The sequence below is a fragment of the Crinia signifera genome, chromosome 6, assembly GCF_055691185.1.
Source record: "Crinia signifera chromosome 6, ASM5569118v1, whole genome shotgun sequence".
In the NCBI taxonomy this organism is placed as follows: domain Eukaryota; kingdom Metazoa; phylum Chordata; class Amphibia; order Anura; family Myobatrachidae; genus Crinia; species Crinia signifera.
Window position 1 is genome coordinate 134,186,667 of NC_139222.1, and position 17,923 is coordinate 134,204,589.

At 41.3% G+C, this 17,923-nt stretch overlaps 1 protein-coding gene across 1 annotated transcript in view; it reads right to left on the minus strand.

Moving 5' to 3' along the window:
- The window catches only part of LOC146007086 (keratin, type I cytoskeletal 19-like), a 52,446-nt gene that overhangs the window by 8,187 nt on the left and 26,336 nt on the right, over window positions 1-17,923 (minus strand). Inside the window, exons 3-6 of the mRNA XM_083145469.1 lie at window positions 17,421-17,577; window positions 11,775-11,939; window positions 7,465-7,590; window positions 5,816-6,036 (exon numbers count right to left, since the gene is read on the minus strand). Of these exons, the coding sequence (XP_083001595.1) occupies window positions 5,816-6,036; window positions 7,465-7,590; window positions 11,775-11,939; window positions 17,421-17,577 (669 nt within the window). The remainder of the gene's footprint in view (window positions 1-5,815; window positions 6,037-7,464; window positions 7,591-11,774; window positions 11,940-17,420; window positions 17,578-17,923) is intronic.

Genomic DNA, 17,923 nt, shown 5'->3' on the forward strand with positions numbered 1-17,923 from the left:
AAACATGCACTTCTGGCTCAAGATTTTTCATTTTCACAAGGAATGAAGGAGACAAAGCACCCCAAAGTCTGTGCCCCAATTTCTCCCGAGTACGGCAATGCCTCACATGTGACCAAAAAATACCAGTTGGGCGCATGGCAGGACTCAGAAGGGAAGGAGTGATTTTTGGATTTTGCAGCACAGATTTTGGTGGAATGAATGGTGGGTGCTATGTTGCATTAGCAAGACTCCCAAAGCACCAATACAGTGGAACCCCCCCACAAGTCACCCCATTTTGCAAAGTACACCCCTCAGGGAATTCATCTAGGGGTATAGTGTACATTTCAAACCCCCAGGGGTTTCACCAATTTTGGTACAACTGGGCTGTGAAAATGAAAAATTACATTTTTTTACACAAAAATGTACTTCTGGCTCAAAATTTTTCATTTTCACAAGGAATGAAGGAGACAAAGCACCGCAAAATCTGTGCCCCCATTTCTCCAGAGTACGGCAATGCCTCACATGTGACCAAAAAATACCAGTTGGGCGCATGGCAGGACTCAGAAGGGAAGGAGTGATTTTTGGATTTTGCAGCACAGATTTTGGTGGAATGAATGGTGGGTGCTATGTTGCATTAGCAAGACTCCCAAAGCACCAATACAGTGGAACCCCCCCACAAGTCACCCCATTTTGCAAAGTACACCCCTCAGGGAATTCATCTAGGGGTATAGTGTACATTTCAAACCCCCAGAGGTTTCACCAATTTTGGTACAACTGGGCTGTGAAAATGAAAAATTACATTTCTTTACACAAAAATGTACTTCTGGCTCAAAATTTTTCATTTTCACAAGGAATGAAGGAGACAAAGCACCCCAAAATCTGTGCCCCCATTTCTCCAGAGTACGGCAATGCCTCACATGTGACCAAAAAATACCAGTTGGGTGCATGGCAGGACTCAGAAGGGAAGGAGTGATTTTTGGATTTTGCAGCACAGATTTTGGTGGAATGAATGGTGGGTGCTATGTTGCACCAATACAGTGGAACCCCCCCACAAGTCACCCCATTTTGCAAAGTACACCCCTCAGGGAATTCATCTAGGGGTATAGTGTACATTTCAAACCCCCAGGGGTTTCACCAATTTTGATACAACTGGGCAGTGAAAATGAAAAATTACATTTTTTTACACAAAAATGCAGTTCTGGCTCAAAATTTTTCATTTTCACAAGGAATGAAGGAGACAAAGCACCCCAAAAACTGTGCCCCAATTTCTCCTGAGTACGGCAATGCCTCACATGTGACCAAAAAATACCAGTTGGGTGCATGGCAGGACTCAGAAGGGAAGGAGTGATTTTTGGATTTTGGAGCACAGATTTTGGTGGAATGAATGGTGGGTGCTATGTTGCATTACCAATACAGTGGAACCCCCCCACAAGTGACCCCATTTTGCAAACTACACCCCTCAGGGAATTCATCTAGGGGTATAGTGTACATTTCAAACCCCCAGGGGTTTCACCAATTTTGGTACAACTGGGCTGTGAAAATGAAAAATTACATTTTTTTACACAAAAATGTACTTCTGGCTCAAAATTTTTCATTTTCACAAGGAATGAAGGAGACAAAGCACCCCAAAATCTGTACCCCCATTTCTCCAGAGTACGGCAATGCCTCACATGTGACCAAAAAATACCAGTTGGAGTGATTTTTGGATTTTGCAGCTCAGATTCTGGTGGAATGAATGGTGGGTGCTATGTGGCATTAGCAAGACCCCCGAAGCACGGTGAAATGATGAACCTAATAATCCATAGATGTGTGGTATATTTTGAAACACTCCTTTATACATAGGCCGGGTTTGTCGGGGCAAGTTTCACAGTGGAAAATAGTTTCCTTTCTTATTCCCTTTTTATAGCAAACTTTGCACCTTTTTTGTGTCCTGCCCTTTCTTGCAGTGGAGGGGATTTCATTGGGAAAATGCTGCCCTGGTACAATACGGGGGCCAGTACTAGAAGTACTGGGGCCCTCTGCCTGCTGGTTCCCAAATATTAGGCCCTTTATGACTTCCTCTTGAAAGTGCATAAATGTCCCCCTCTGGCCGGTAGAACGGAATAGCACGTAAGCGTTATACAGTGCCATCTGGATGATATACACGGCCAGCTTCTTGTACCAGATATTTGTTTTCCACAGGGCACTGTATGGCTTCAGTACCTGATCTGAAAGATCCACTCCGCCCATGTACTTATTGTAATCTAGGATACAATTTGGTTTTGAGGTGTGGGTACTGGTACCTCGTACAGGGATGGAGGTGGTACTGTGTCCATGAATTGTTGTCAGTATAAGGACATCCCTCTTGTCCTTATATTTGACCAACAACATATTTTCGGTGCATATTCCCCTGCTTTCACCCCTTCTTAGTACTTGGGCAATGTGCGTTTTGGGGAGGCCTCTTTGGTTCTTGCGTACAGTACCGCAAGCTGCTGTACCTCTTGAACCAAGGGCCTTAAACAGGGGGATGCTGGTGTAAAAGTTATCCACATAGAGGTGATAACCCTTATCCAGGAAGGGGTGCATTAAATCCCAGACAATTTTTCCACTAACACCTACGAGGGAGGGGGGGCATTCTGGCGGTTCAATTCTTGAATCCTTCCCTTCATATACCCTAAACTTGTGGGTGTACCCTGTGGTGCTTTCACACAGCTTATACATTTTTATGCCATACCTTGCCCTCTTACTGGGAAGGTACTGGCGGAATTTAACCCTTCCTTTAAAATGTATAAGGGACTCGTCGATACTAATACATTTATCAGGGATGTATACAGTAGCTCTGCAAATTTGGCACTGAAATGATCAATGACCGGCCTGACTTTGAATAGCCTGTCAAAGGTGGGATCATCTCTGGGTGGGCACTGTGCATTATCGGTGTAATGTATAAATTTATGGATTGCCTCAAAACGAGTCCGAGTCATGGCCATACGGTAAAATGGGGTGCTGTACAGAACATCTGTACTCCAATATTGCCTAATTTGTGGCTTTTTTACTATGCCCATATGAATCACCAGACCCCAAAAGTCATCATCTCTACTGCATCTACAGGGGTCCACCTAGCAAATGATGACGTGGGGTTTTGAGCAATAAACTGCTGGGCATATAAATTAGTTTGGTCCACCATTAAATTTATAAAATCATCAGAGAAAAATAATTTGAAAAAGTCAATTTCTCTGAGACCTGTGGAATCAAATTGGATTCCTGGCATGGCCAAAAACTCAGGAACCTGGGGCTCAAAATTGTCTGGTGGTGGGGTCCATACGAGATCAATTATTGGGGGGGGGTCTCAGCTGCTCTACGGGGGCGTCTTTGAGGGGGTCCCTCATCACCAGAGGAGGAAGAGGAGCTTAAGACGAATCCTTCAAATTCCCCGCTTGCCTCACTGGCTGTGTCAGAGTCAGAGGCAAGCATGGCATATGCCTCCTCCACTGAATACATTCTTCTGGATGACTGGGATGACATTTGGGATGACATTTGGGATGCCATTTTTATTTTTGTGTTACTGGTAGTGAAATGTTTCAACACGTGTATAGTGTAGGGGGGGGTACAAACTTTATTTCAACCCGGGGGGTATGTAGTGTGTAGTGTGTATGTAGTGCAGAAAAAAAAAAATACTTTATACAAAAAAAAAAAATTGAAGGGGTTAAAAAAAAAAAAAATTGAAGGGGTTAAAAAAAAAATTGAAGGGGTTGAAAAAAAAAAAAAAAGGTCCTGCGCCAAAAATTGAGCACAGATGTTGGTCAGTAACGTCCGTCACTGAACAGCGCTCAAAGGCAACAGGAATTTGATAAAAAAAAAAAAAAAAATAGATCAACCCTGTGCCGAAAAAGCTGATCAGTGATGTACGTCACTGATCAGCGCACAGTGGCCACAGGACACCCACAAAATCACAGTGTGTGTAAAAAAAAAATTAAAAAAAGACCCCACAGCACCCACAAAAAAAAAAAAGGTGATCAGTGATGCGACACTGATTACCAGTGAGGGGCAGCAGGTGCACAACCTTTGGTGCAACTGACAGTGCAACTGGCAGCAACTGACAGGTATATATATAAAAAAAAAACCTCTGCACCCCCAAAAAGTTGCTGATCACCTCAGATATAGTGATCAGCACAAAAGGCGGGGGCAGCAGACACAAAATTTAGCATTCTCTATCACTCTCTGTCACTATCTCTCTCTATCTCTCTATCTCTCACTATCTATCACTCTATGACACTGCAGCAGCAGCACTGACAGTTATATATATGAAAAATAACCCCTGCACCCCCAAAAAGTTGCTGGGCGTGCACAAAAGGGGGGCAGCAGACACAAAATATAGCAGTCTCTATCACTCTCTGTCACTATCTCTCTATCTCTCTATCTCTCACTATCTATCACTCTATGACACTGCAGCAGCAGCAGCACTGACAGGTATATATATATATATAAAAAAAAACCTGCGCCCCCAAAAAGTTGCTGATCAGTTAATTTATACTGATCAGCACAAAAGGGGGGGCAGCAGTCAGTTATATAAAAAATATATAGCACAATCTGTCACTATCTCTCTATCTCTCTCTCTCTATCTCTCTCTATCTCTATCTCTCTATCTAGAACTCTATTACACTGCAGCAGCACAAAATATAGCACTCTCTGTCACTAGGCCTCTCTATCTCTCTCTCTCTATCTCTCTCTCTCTAACTCGATGACACTGTAGCAGCACAACACAGCACAACACAGCACAGGATGTCACAAGATGAAGCAAGATCCCAAGCAGTGATCAGGTAAGTATTGAGCAAGGTTCTGGTCAGTATATGGCGGCAGCTGGGCACGGTGACCGCACTGCACGCTATTCCAGACCGGAATGGCGTCTGCAGTGCAGTCACCGTTAGTTTAAACCCCCCTCCATGGCTGTGATTGGTCCGTCGGTCCGACGAACCAATCACGGCCTTTGGGGGCGGGCGGGGTGAGGTGGGGTGACACCAGTGTCACCCTTACACCCCGCGGTGATTGGTGCTGTACTTTACAGCACCAATCACCTCCGATCGCGTGTCACCGGCGAACGTTATTCGCTGGTGACACAGAAAACGCTGTGAATGGCTGTTCACACTGAACAGCCAATCACAGCGATCGCCGACGGGGGGCGGCATCGCAGCCCCCCCTGGGCATGCAGGGACATGTCTGCTGTCAGGGACAGCAGACATCGTCCCTCTGTCACTGCGTCTCTAGACGCAGTGACAGTTTGAAGTCATGACGTATATATACGTCATGTGTCGGGAAGTACTTCCCGGCCATGACGTATATATACGTCAAATGTCGTGAAGGGGTTAATAAAAACATTTTGTGATTTGACAGCCCAGTAATGACTTAACCAGTCACTAGAGTCAGTGATCTTGGGGCTGTTAAATTTGTGATCTTGGGCCTGATTCTGGTTCACTTGCAAAATCAAATTCACTCTGTAATGGACAAAACCATGTGCACTGCAGGGGGCAGATGTAACGTGCAGTGAGAGAGAGATTTGGGTGGGTTTGTACTTCAAACTGATATCTATATTGCAGTGTGAAAATAAAGCATCCAGTATTTACTCTGCACAGAAACAAAATAATACCCAAATCTAAATATTTCTGCACATGTTACATCTACCCCACATAGTTTTGTCCATTAGAGAGTGAATTGGCTTTTACCAGTAAACCAGAATCAGGCCTCTTATGCAGCCCATATTATCATTAATCATGTTGTGTCAATATGTTTGTAGGCGCTCACACTGGGTTCAGTGTCAATCAGTGTTTATCTTTTCCCTTTTAAGCATGTATTTTTATAGTACCTGCTGTTGTTTCCATCAATCAGTCTTCGGTATGTTGCAATTTCATTCTCTAGGTGGCTCTTTATATCCAGAAGGATCTTGTACTCATTACTCTGCCTTTCTAGGTCATTCCTAACTTGCCGCAGCTCAGTCTCCAATTGGCAAATTTGCATCTGGATCTTCTCAAGTTGTTCTGATGAGCTGTTCTGGACTTCCCCTAATGTGTTTTCCAGCCCAAGTTTCTAAAAGATGAAGAAGGTAATTATTTATTAACTGAATTCCAGGATTTATCTGCCAACAACCCAAATGTGTGCATTCGAACATTTTGTATTAAATTAAAATATCTGTTTTAACAATATGTTACTTTTCAGTCACATGTTTTGTATGCTGTAAGGAGATATTAGACATTAGTTATCTATCTATCACATTACGTATTCCTCAAAGTATTGGAATATGATCTTTATTGTTATTGTTATTGTTTATTGTTTGGTATTATTGAAACCCCCGTTACAGACGCAAGTTCGTTAAACTAATAGCAATGCAAATGAATACACAACCCCAGAGAGATATATATCTACATGTGTCAATAGCTTCAAACAAAGGACAAAGTGCCGTAAATGTAGCTGGTTTGAACCAGCTATAACCCATGACTAGGAAGGACTCCAAATGGACATCTGAAACCTAAGGAAGAGAAACCAATGAGAAGATGCCTGGTCTCCTTGTCTCACTTAATGATCATCAAGACTGTCCCTCCAGCCACTTTCCTATAAAAGGAGCTACACTGGGTCGGATGGACATGTGATCTTTTAGAGCACATTCCCGGGATCCTGGGGGAACGCGTGCGATTGCATCTTTGCATCTGTGATGGTAATTGATATCCTTATATGTGTGTTTGTTGCTGTGTGTTGGCTGTACCTGCATTTGTTTAAATAATTTATGTAATACATATTCGTTGTATATTTTGTATTGTAGCATTGTTTCAAAGTATTGCTTGTTACCCTCTTATCACCTTTGACCATTAAGGATGGAAATATACTAGGACACAGGGTTAGATCCGTGATCCCACCATAACTTATTGTCTTTGCGATTCCTTTATGAGTATATAGCGTCTGTGACGCTTAAAAAGGTTTTCACATTTAAGGTGATGATAAGTACACATGTAAAGTATTACTCAAAGGTTATCTAAGAGGTGAAGCTTATTGCACTCAGATTTTATATTCCTATCAGTCTCATACGCACTAGCGCCTGTTTCACCCGCTTAGTTATATGAGCGGCTGTGTATATAGCCAATCAAAGGTTGTGGTTGCTAAGGGTAACTACTGATCGATTGTAAGGTAACGGAAGCAGCGCAACTATTTAATTGTAAACTGGTTTCATTAAAAATCAGATATTCCTAGTTATTACTAAGTGAGTCAGTTATGTTGGTCGGAGACCATCCAATAATTTCGCCCCCCGCACTCAAGCTGCTAATGGATGTTTATGCAAAACATCCATTTGCATGCGTTTGGGGACATTTGCGGTGCCTGCAGCGGGTGGGCGTTCATGTGGGCGGCGTTTAAATAACTTTGCAAAGCTGCAAGGTTCGCAGCTTTTCGAGTCAACAATAATAACCCTAAATATGCAGTGGGGCAATCCTAAGACCTAGACCATGAATAGAGAATATTACTCACCCGGCTGTTCTCAGCTTGCAGCTCAATTTCCAAATTTTGTAGAGAACGTTTCAACTCTTTGATCTGGTTTTTGCTGCCTTGCAGTGCTTCAGTGTGTGTACTCACTTCCTGCTGTACTGTTGATGACTGTAAGAGAAATAAATATATTATTACAATCTATGCTAATATTCTGATATTTTTTATCTGTTTGTATCAAGTTTCTCACAAAATGTTTAACTGATTGTAATAAACGGCATAATTTTTTAGTAGATACTAGTGACATCACAAGGTGGGTGCATGCCGGACCCAGGTGTCACCTAAAGAGGGGGTCCCCCAATTGTTTGGCTCCAGCTCACTGACAAAATTATGCTCAGTACCTGACTCCTGTCAGTGTGTAGGATCCGGCACTTTCAGCTTGTACCTCCCGAGCCCCAGTATTAACAAAAAATGAAGATTCGGTACGCAAAACTATGCCATCTCTCCGCAAAGACATTCACCATCCATGTATCCACACCACCTTTTTGGACGTGTGCTTACTGCCCTTATAAAAATGTGTTGCATTTGGTGTCATATGGGAAAGTGACGCCCCCGGTTTAAACTCCTAAAAATAACCTGCACTGTTTCATCATTATCCATTAAGTTAAAACTGAAGAATAACAAAAACAAAATTTTTTGGCATCCTCAATGCAAGAAGTAGGTGCAGCACTATGTGTGTGGCTGGTAAGGGGTGCGGAGAGAGGTGCTTTGGGGCACATTCACTTAAATAGTATAGAGTAAATAGCAATCTGTGTACAGGGCACACAGTGACCATGGTATGAGGGGTGAGTGAAGGCATTACTGCCAACAGTATGTATATCTCTGATGGTCACATACTATAACACTACACTAATACTATAACACATCAAATCATTTTTGGGGGGCAGAATTGATATCATCATGGGTAAAGCTTCCAGCATTCATTCAACAGCTATTCATTCAATAATAATACAATTATTTATTATTTAATTAACTTGTTGGTCACAATATGCATGTCCAGATGCTAATGCATCCAAATGTGCAATTGCACTACTACACAAATCTTGAAAATAGAAATCCTTTTGATCACTCTTTTTGAATGTCTTTAGACTCCTAGGGGTTTAAGATGGGAGTCCTGTTGAAGATGGGATGTTGCTTTATGCAACCAATCAGAATCTACTTCTTATTTATTTAGCACCTACTAGAAGATATATACAGTAGATTCCAATTGCTTGCTTATCCCATCTTCAATAGAAGTCCCATCTTAGTAAATAAACCCTCTATCTAGGGGCCCCTGTGGTTGGCATGTATTTAGCTAAAGGTTTTGTGCATGGGAGTTGGGTAGTGCTGCAGCTTCACCTATCTGCCAATGTGACAATGAATAATGGTGCTGAGCATCGGGAACCAAGGCACACTGACTGCACAAGTGCAGTGCATTACTGGGAGTTTACTAAATCCCATGAGACTTTGCACAAGAGGTCAGAGGCTGAGAGGCTTGTGCTGAGCTCTTCTTGGTGGAAGAGCTATTTATGTTTATATTAATCCCCCCCCCCCCGCAGTTACCCATTGACAAAGTTTATAAAGCCTTATTCTGTGTTTTGACAGTGTAATATTCTCCTGTGCAGTTTGCGGCCAGTAATGACAAGTGGGAGTAGGCCCCCCTGTCTAAAGTGACCCCTGGCCCCCCGAAGGCTTAATCCGGCCCTTCGACTTTTCTTATTTTGTATAGTATCTGTGTGCCACATGGATTCGGCATGAAAAGCTGGCGGTCGGGATCCTGGCGTTCAAAATCCCGACGCCGGAATCCCGAACGCCGAAATCCCGACAAGGGGGGGACGTGGATCGCCCCCCCTTGCGGGCTCGCTGCGCTCGCCACGCAGTGGGCCCGGTGCCTTGCTATGCTCGGCACACTAATTTATTCTCCCTCCGAGGGTGTCGTGGACACCCACGGGGGGAGAAAGTGTCGGGATTTCGGCATCGGGATTTTGAACGCCGGGATCCCGACCGCCGGGATTTAAACTGCATCCCTGCCACATTTATTTTTCTCCAGCTGTAGCTGCATAGTTTGAATATTGACTAGTATTATTAGTATTTTTTAAATAATTTGGTTCTTAAAACTTAGGAATATTGAGGTTCCCAAAATGCAGAGTAATAATGCAAAACTTTGAATATACACATAATTTTTATTTAATGGAAACACAACCAAAAAGTAAAGGGTATGCGTTTGATAGGTAGACAGTGTTGAGGTAGACACCAAGTTGTAGACATTCACAATGTTGAATTCATCTGAAAAAGAGTACCTGCCCCCCCCCTCCACACACACACACACACACACACACACACACACACACACACCTTTCGTGCTGGGTGTAGAGCTGTGATGATACATTTTGCCATGACAACTCTGGTCCTCCACCCCTACAGAGACATGATATCTGCTATGTATAATGGTAGGTACAGTTGGATATGTAGTAGAACATATATTGTCTGCTTTACAGTCATTCACTCTTTTACAATAACAATATTTAATTTTTTTTTTAATGCCAGAGGAAAATTAAAATGATTGAATTGTTTCCAGTTTGAATAAAATCCAGAGAAAACAAAAGCTGAAATGAAATTGGAATAACATAAAATGTGGAACAAATGAAAAAAAAAAACCTTCAAATCTAATTTGATGGGGCATGTATTAGCATGGCATATATCAAAAATTAGAGAGCTCTATATTTCATACTTCCACAGGAACTAAGAGAACATTAATGTATGCAGTAAGCAAGCAGTGGCTTGTCATAAATCTCCATTAAGTCTGGATAAGTACATGGCTGCTTTTACTACTTGCCAAGTGTGTGTGTGTGTGTGTGTGTGTGTGTGTGTGTGTGTGTGTGTGTGTCAATAGGCATTTCTGCAACCAACCATGTGTTCTGCTCTCATGAAAGAAAAAAAGTGGAAATAAATGTCATTAGCGCTGTGTTTCTGTAGATATGTCCTAATGATTAATGCTAATATGCAAAAATCAAGGGAAATATATTTTGCATGTACTGCAGTTCCATTGAACATGAAGAACATTTTGTGCAGTATTATGCTCCTCTTAGTTTTGCATTTTAAACAATACTTTAGTTGTCTGCCCAGTCATTTTGATGTTATGTCATATTTGATGACATGCTTCAATAGGATTATTTTGTATGACAAATCCAGTGTTAACATAATAATAATAATAATCATCATCATCATTATTAGTACATGGGAAGCCTTGGCTGGTTGTTTAGAAACACATAGTGGGAGATTCTCTAAACAAGGAATGCGGTAAAAACCCGTTATCGGGGTTTTTACCGCATTCTGGGAAAAATCTGGCGATGCCCCATAGAAGCCAATGGGCTTCTACCGCATCCCTCCGCCGCCCCGCGCCGACCCCTCCCCCCTCACCTGTGTCCGGGCAGCACAGCGCAGTGCTGCCCGGACCTGTGACCTCCTCCCTGCTCTGATCCTCTTCCGGGTGCAGGGAGGAGGAGAGCCCGGCGCAGCAGCAGCAGCGCCGGGTGTGTGAGGGAGGGGAGAGCCGCCGGGACCTGCTGGGACCCGGAGACTCTCACCGCAAAGGACAGCTCTTAACGCAAGAGCTGTCCTTTGCCTTAATTATCGCATATGTTAGAACATATGCGATAATTAAGTATGCGATGGGCGGCGAAGGGGGGCGGAGATTCTTAGAGAATCTCCCCCATAAGTTGTTACTAAATATCATTGGGTCTGATATAGATTTGTGCACTGTCCCGGGTGGTAACCTGGTAGTTCCTCAAAAGGGAGGCATGTCACCTTCATTTTGTGGGAGTGCTGAAGTCAGAGGCATCTGGCGACACAAATGTCATGAGCATGACCGATGATCATGCAGTGTGATGCGATGGTGAGTCTTGAGAAGCACAGCAGATGATGGAAGCAGGCAGGGGGCAGCTATTTACAGCAGATGCTTCCTGCTGCATTAATATATAGCTGTGCAGGCATTGTGTGGGTATTGCACTGCCACTCTTCTGTGGCTGCGCAATATTGTAAAACTCTGAATCAGGATCCTTGCCCATTTTATGTACTGTAGGCTCTTAAGTATATGTGTCTTAATTAGTACCTCAGTCACTCATATTTGCTCTCATATAAATAGCCTTCAAACCGAAACTGTTACGTTCATTGAAGATACAGTTTGGAAATAAAAAAGGACAATCGATGCATATAGAATATACAGATATAAGCAAAATGCTGACTTAACTTATTCTATGGGTCCAATGCTTCTACTGCAGTTTATGCACCAGATACTGTATGTGAATTCCTCTTACCTGTTGTTTGTACCAATCTTCAACATCTCGGCGGTTCTTCCCAATGATGGCCTCATACTCTTTTCTCATATCTGCAATGATCTTTGCTAGATCAACTCCTTTCGGGGAATCAACTTCCACATTGACAGACGAACCTTGCTTTCGGGATTGAGCCAGTCTCATGTCCTGAATTATTAATGCAGGTAAAAACAGCTGTTTTATTTTTGTATAAAAATTATCTAACAGCATTTTGTACAAGGTTAGTGTAAATCATATAGTCAAGGCAAATGTAAATCAAAATTAATTCAATGTATGTTTTGGAATATATAATAATTGATTTGCTTTACAAAACAATTACAACATTTAAGATATTGCTGCTGGCAAATATATTGATGAGATAATAGTCCTCAATTTCCTTGGCAAATGAAATGAGAGGTTACAAAATTGGGTACTTGTTTCCTAGCACGGCCACATATCTTATGGATCGTGTACCTTTAGTTAAGGTACACGATCCATAAGATGGACCCGATTTCCTTTGAAATCAGGTCCATTTGGCCGGTTAGGACAAAATATCGGGGGCATCGCGTCGGTCGGGACCGTTAACAATGGTCCCGACGCGACCGACGCGATGCCCACGATTTCCCCATAGGCTTCAATGTTAAAAAATATTTTAACATTGAAATCGTGTCGGGAAAGGTAAAATATCAGGGGCATCGCGTCGGTCGGGACCATTAACATAGGTCCCGACGCGATGCCCCCGATTTTTACATAGGCTTCAATGTTAAAAGATTTTTTAACATTGAAATCCTGAAAAAATGTGAAAAATGTGAAATGGGCCAATATGACCCATTTCACATTTTAGATGTCCCCGTCGTCACCCCACGATAGACGCCAACCCGAAGCGTGGCGAGCGCAGCGAGCCCGCGAGGGGCGGCGGTGCGCGTCCTCCGACCTTTTCATTCCCCTACTATCCACGTCGGCGTGGAGTTGAGAATAGAATAGTGTGGAGAGCGCAGCGAGCCACCGAGCCCGAAGCGCGGCGAGCGGACGCGGATACCTTCACAGGTAAACGCGTCCCTTCGCGGACTTCACAGGTGTCCGCGTCGCCACGGACACCTGTGAAGCCTGCGAGGGGACGCGTATAACTGTGAAGGTATCCGCGTCCCCTCGCGGGGCTCGCTGCGCTCGCCACGCTTCGGGCTCGGTGGCTCGCTGCGCTCGCCACACTATTCTATTCTCAACTCCACGCCGACGTGGATAGTAGGGGAATGAAAAGGTCGGAGGACGCGCACCGCCGCCCCTCGCGGGCTCGCTGCGCTCGCCACGCTTCGGGTTGGCGTCTATCGTGGGGTGGGGTGTACGCCGTGACATTTGGGGGGGTTGGGAATATTTTACATTGAATCCAATGTAAAATCGGGTCCCAGGGACCCGATTTACATTTAATTAAAAAAAAAATCGGGTCCAAAATCGGTCGGTCGCGACGATCGCATCGCATGCGACCAAATCGCATGCGATGCGATCGACCCGATTTTTCCGACACGACCACCCCGATGTAAATCGGTGTGGCCGTGCTAGGAAACAAGTACCCAAAATTGTTATTAAGATTAAAAGATAAGTAAAGCAGCAAAATAGTATGTTTCAGAATGTGGTGGATCTGTTTCGTATGTCACAAATAAAAAACTAAAAAACTAGACAAAATCTAAATACAATCTAAAAATAATTATTTACTGAAAACTGTTTCAAATCAGAAAACCCTTCTTCTGTCTAGTGCAAGTTGGACAATAAAGATCATTTTTGACTGCAATTTTTTTTTGAGGAAGTCTACATTCATTTGACAATTAATTTGGTACACATGATTGCAAATGGAAGAAGTTGGGGGGGGGGGTTTGAGACATGTCTTGTTAACAAATGCGCATATTTTTACTCCCAAATGGGACCAAAAAATGTTTGTAATGCCATCTAGTACTGGAGGTATTGCAAGCTCTATGAGTAGGAACACTATTTTGTTTTGGAGGACTTGGAGTTAAATGTATGGAACGGTTATAAAAGTAGATAAATAGACCAGCTCTGAAGTACTATTTATCAAATGCATTCTATAAAATAAGTAAATAATAGGTTACCATGTAGAACTTATACACTGGCTCAATTGTCACTATTTTCATATTATCCATAGATTTTTTTTTTTGTATCATGCTCAATGGTGAAATAAATCAGACCTTGTCCTATACTTTTAGTTTCACATATTTTGCACCTTTATATTGCACTGAAGTAGATACATTTATTCTTATTTTACTTTAATTAATGTAGTAAAAATCAAAAAACATATTTGAATTCTAAAAAACTTGAAGAGTAATTTAATAGAAAAGTGTTCAAATAAAATCAGGTTGGACAGTATTTATTATTGTTTACTGTGAGTATCTTTCTGAGTATATACAAATATAAATTGATTACTGTTTTGCCGGGACTTTTCAAAGACCGAGATTTACATATACAATGTACAGTAAATGCCCTTGCATACAAGTAAGTGAACTTGCGCAAATAAGAGGGCAGGGGGCTTCATATTGCTGTTTGTAACTAAGCCTTAACTAAAATGTTTTCTGTGAATTGAATTCAGATTTGTACATTTTAGTAATGTTATTACATAATTTTCAGTATTACTTTGCATACTGAATTGTTAAAAATGGTTCGTTTTTTTTTTTTTTTTTTTACAGTTTTTACACAATACAAGAACTATCTCTGTTTACTAAAAAATAAAATAAAATATTTTGGCTAACCAATCCAGAAAAGGGTCACTAATTTAAACTTAAGAAGACATAGGGGTATACAGTATTCAATGAATTTTGCGAGTTGTGACAGCGAGCAGTGCTGACTGTATTCAACTGACCTCCCCTGCATACGCCGTTTCCACGTCTCTGGGTTTTTGCAGTGACATGGAAACAGTGAGTGCGGCTGCTAAAACAGCGAGGCTCGTGGCTAAATGCAGCGGGCTCCCTGCATTAGCCGTGAGCCTTGCTGTTTGGGGGAATCCTCGCTGTCATCTGACAGTGAGGGTTCCTCTGGAACATTGAATTAGGGTGAGCAGCCACCGTGGGAGTTAAACGGCGAGGGTTGCTTGTTTTCTGCAATCCCCGCGGTGGTACTTATGTAGTATCTGGACGCCTGATTTTTTGATTGTATGCCTTAACTTAAGGCATACAATTAGATGCGATGCGATGGAATGCGATCAACCCAATTTTCCATAGGATTCATTGTAAAAATGGTCTTGTTCATTTCCCTACTATCCAAGTGGGCATGGAGTTGGATATAAACCTGTGGCGAGCGAAGCGAGCCACCGAGCCCGAAGCGTGGCGAGCTCAGCGAGCCCCGCGAGGGGACGCAGATTATTTTGGTGACATGGAATACATTTTAAATAATCTGCGTACGCTCGCCACGTTTCGGGCTCGGTGGCTAACTTTGCTAGCCACAGGTTTATATCCAACTCCATGCCCACTTGGATAGTAGGGAAATGAACAAGACCATTTTTACAATGAATCCTATGGAAAATCAGGTCGATTGCATCGCATTGCATCACATCTGATTGTATGCCTTAAGTTAAGGCATACAATCAAAAAATCGGGCGTCCAGATACTACATAAGTACCCCCGCGGTTTAACCCCCGCACCGGCCGCATTGAATATGGTCCTTACAGTAGAACATCAACACCCATTGTTGTGGAACAATGATCTTAGCATAAATTGTTATATGGTATTCTCCTTCCTGGAGTATTCTTTATCGATGTTGCTCATACAGCAGGAGTAAAAATTCAGTTTATTATATACTGAAAATGAACACATTACTAAGACTGTACTGTACAGTACTAACAATTAAAACCTGTTCATGCCTTATTCACCTAACAATTATTTTTATAGATGGCATTACTAATGAGGCTTTTAATTATTTGGGTGGAGGTATTTGCTTACAGCATCATTGTGTTTTTGTATGTAGGATTATCCTTGCCTATAAATCGGAATTGAACTGTTTGGTGTTTATTTTAACTTTCTTTGTTTGAAATCATTTATTTACACTACTGTAATGTTTTGACTACTCAAGAGTATATGTACTGTATATTATTGTACAACTGGGTGATGATGTTGGTGACTTTTATAAGGATCCAGAACCTCAGAAGAAACTTCCAAAAGCCTCACTAATCTACTGTAGTCAGAGATGTATTACTTATGATACACATCTAATGATTGCAGAGGTGAGGACTTTAGGCTTCACCAATTTAACTAATACCATCAGAACAAACTGCTGATAGTTAATTATAGTTTTATTTGTAAATCTTGCAGAGTTCATATAATTTTAAAATTAAACATTGGGGCATCTACAGTATATGCCAGGAAACCTGTAGAGCAAAGTAGGAGGAACCTTGAATCTTCAACGTTTTATACCATAGAAAAAGCTAAGAGTATACATCATGTATATCATTGTAATGCCATGGTTGATTGTGCTCCAGTCAGTCATTAGTATGTAGACTATGGCAAAATTAGCAAAAGAAGACTCTTCTTGGTTAGGTAATCAAATATATTTACATTTTAAAATGTAACTTTTATTTAGTCAAGGTGAACTAGTATATCCAAGAATTATAATGTAATTACCTTTCTATGATATTTGAAGTATATAATATTTTAACTTGACTAAATGAAATATATATTTAAAAATGTTAAAAATACAGTATTCTTTCCTTTCATTGACATGACCTGAAACCTGCCCAGGCCATGAAATCCAAAACATCTTTTTTGTTTTCAATTTGGAATAAAGTATAATAGACTTAGACTAATACAGCATTTTTAATGTCTGCTGTAAAGTTTTTAATTTTTTTCACCAGTACATAACATTATAGGGAATTAGTATAGTGAGGTAACTATTTTGGAGGAAAGAGGAGGATGATAAAATAACTATTATTATTATTATTATTATTATTATTATTATTATTATTATTATTATATAATATACTGTACAAGGAAGGTACTTAAAATACTATTTTTTTCTGTATTTTACACTAAGAATGCATGTCTATGTCTCTCATAATTAAACCACACCATAAAAAGTACCTGGATCCAACCAGGCTCTCTCCTGTCCTATGTACGAGTAATAAGCTGTTGGCATTTGAACCACCAAGCATTCTAATAAACAATCGGAGATCAGACCTGCTTGCACATTAGACCTCTGAGTCGGACAGCCTCCCATTACCGGTGAATAGGATCACATACAATATATCGCATGCAAAAGGACCACATGCGATCCTGCCATTCGGGAAGCTCTATCATACAATTTATTTGTATAATAGAGGAACCTTTATTATACAAATTACCTATTGTTTGTTTTTCTTTATTTGTATATGTAGTCTGATTCCAAATAGCAATGAAGGCAATAGAGAGAAACCAGACACATTGTGCAATCTATCAAATTATTATTCGTCTTCTTTTATTGTAAGTTTTAGTCCTGAGAACTGCTTAGTTACTTGTGGTAATTAAAGTTTATAAAGCTCTCACCACACAAATAATCAATGTTCTTTTTGTGTATAGATAATTGTTAAGCCTCACCCAGAATATTTGGTTTTGCCTACACCTTGCTGAGTATACATTTATATGAACAATCAATGGAAATAATAGGATGATACTGCACCTCCTCGTGGCTTTTCCGCATGTAGATCAGCTGTTTCCTCATTCCTTCAACCTCCATCTCCAGGTCTGTCCTGACAATGGTGAGATTATCCATCACTTTCCGAAGGCCCTCCAAATCTGTCTCCAAGGCTGTGCGATAGGCCCTTTCTGTGTCATATCTAAAAACCACAAATTAAAAGACAGATCTTTAAAGAGATTTCAACAGATTATCTTGGCTCATTCATTTCTTTAGTAAATGAATTGTACGAATCTTCTGAACCAGTGGATATTTACACTGCTGTAAAGTACATTTAATCAATACTTCACAATTTACACCACAATTATCCAGATTTCCATAGAACAATCATGATCTGTAACATTGAAATGAAGTAGGATGTAACAACTTAGGGACAAGGTCTTACTAAAAATGAGTACACATGAGAGGGCTGAGAACACAGCTAAATCTTGGCCAGATGTACTAAACTTGAGCAGTGATAAAATGGAGACAGCCACATTACAGACTGT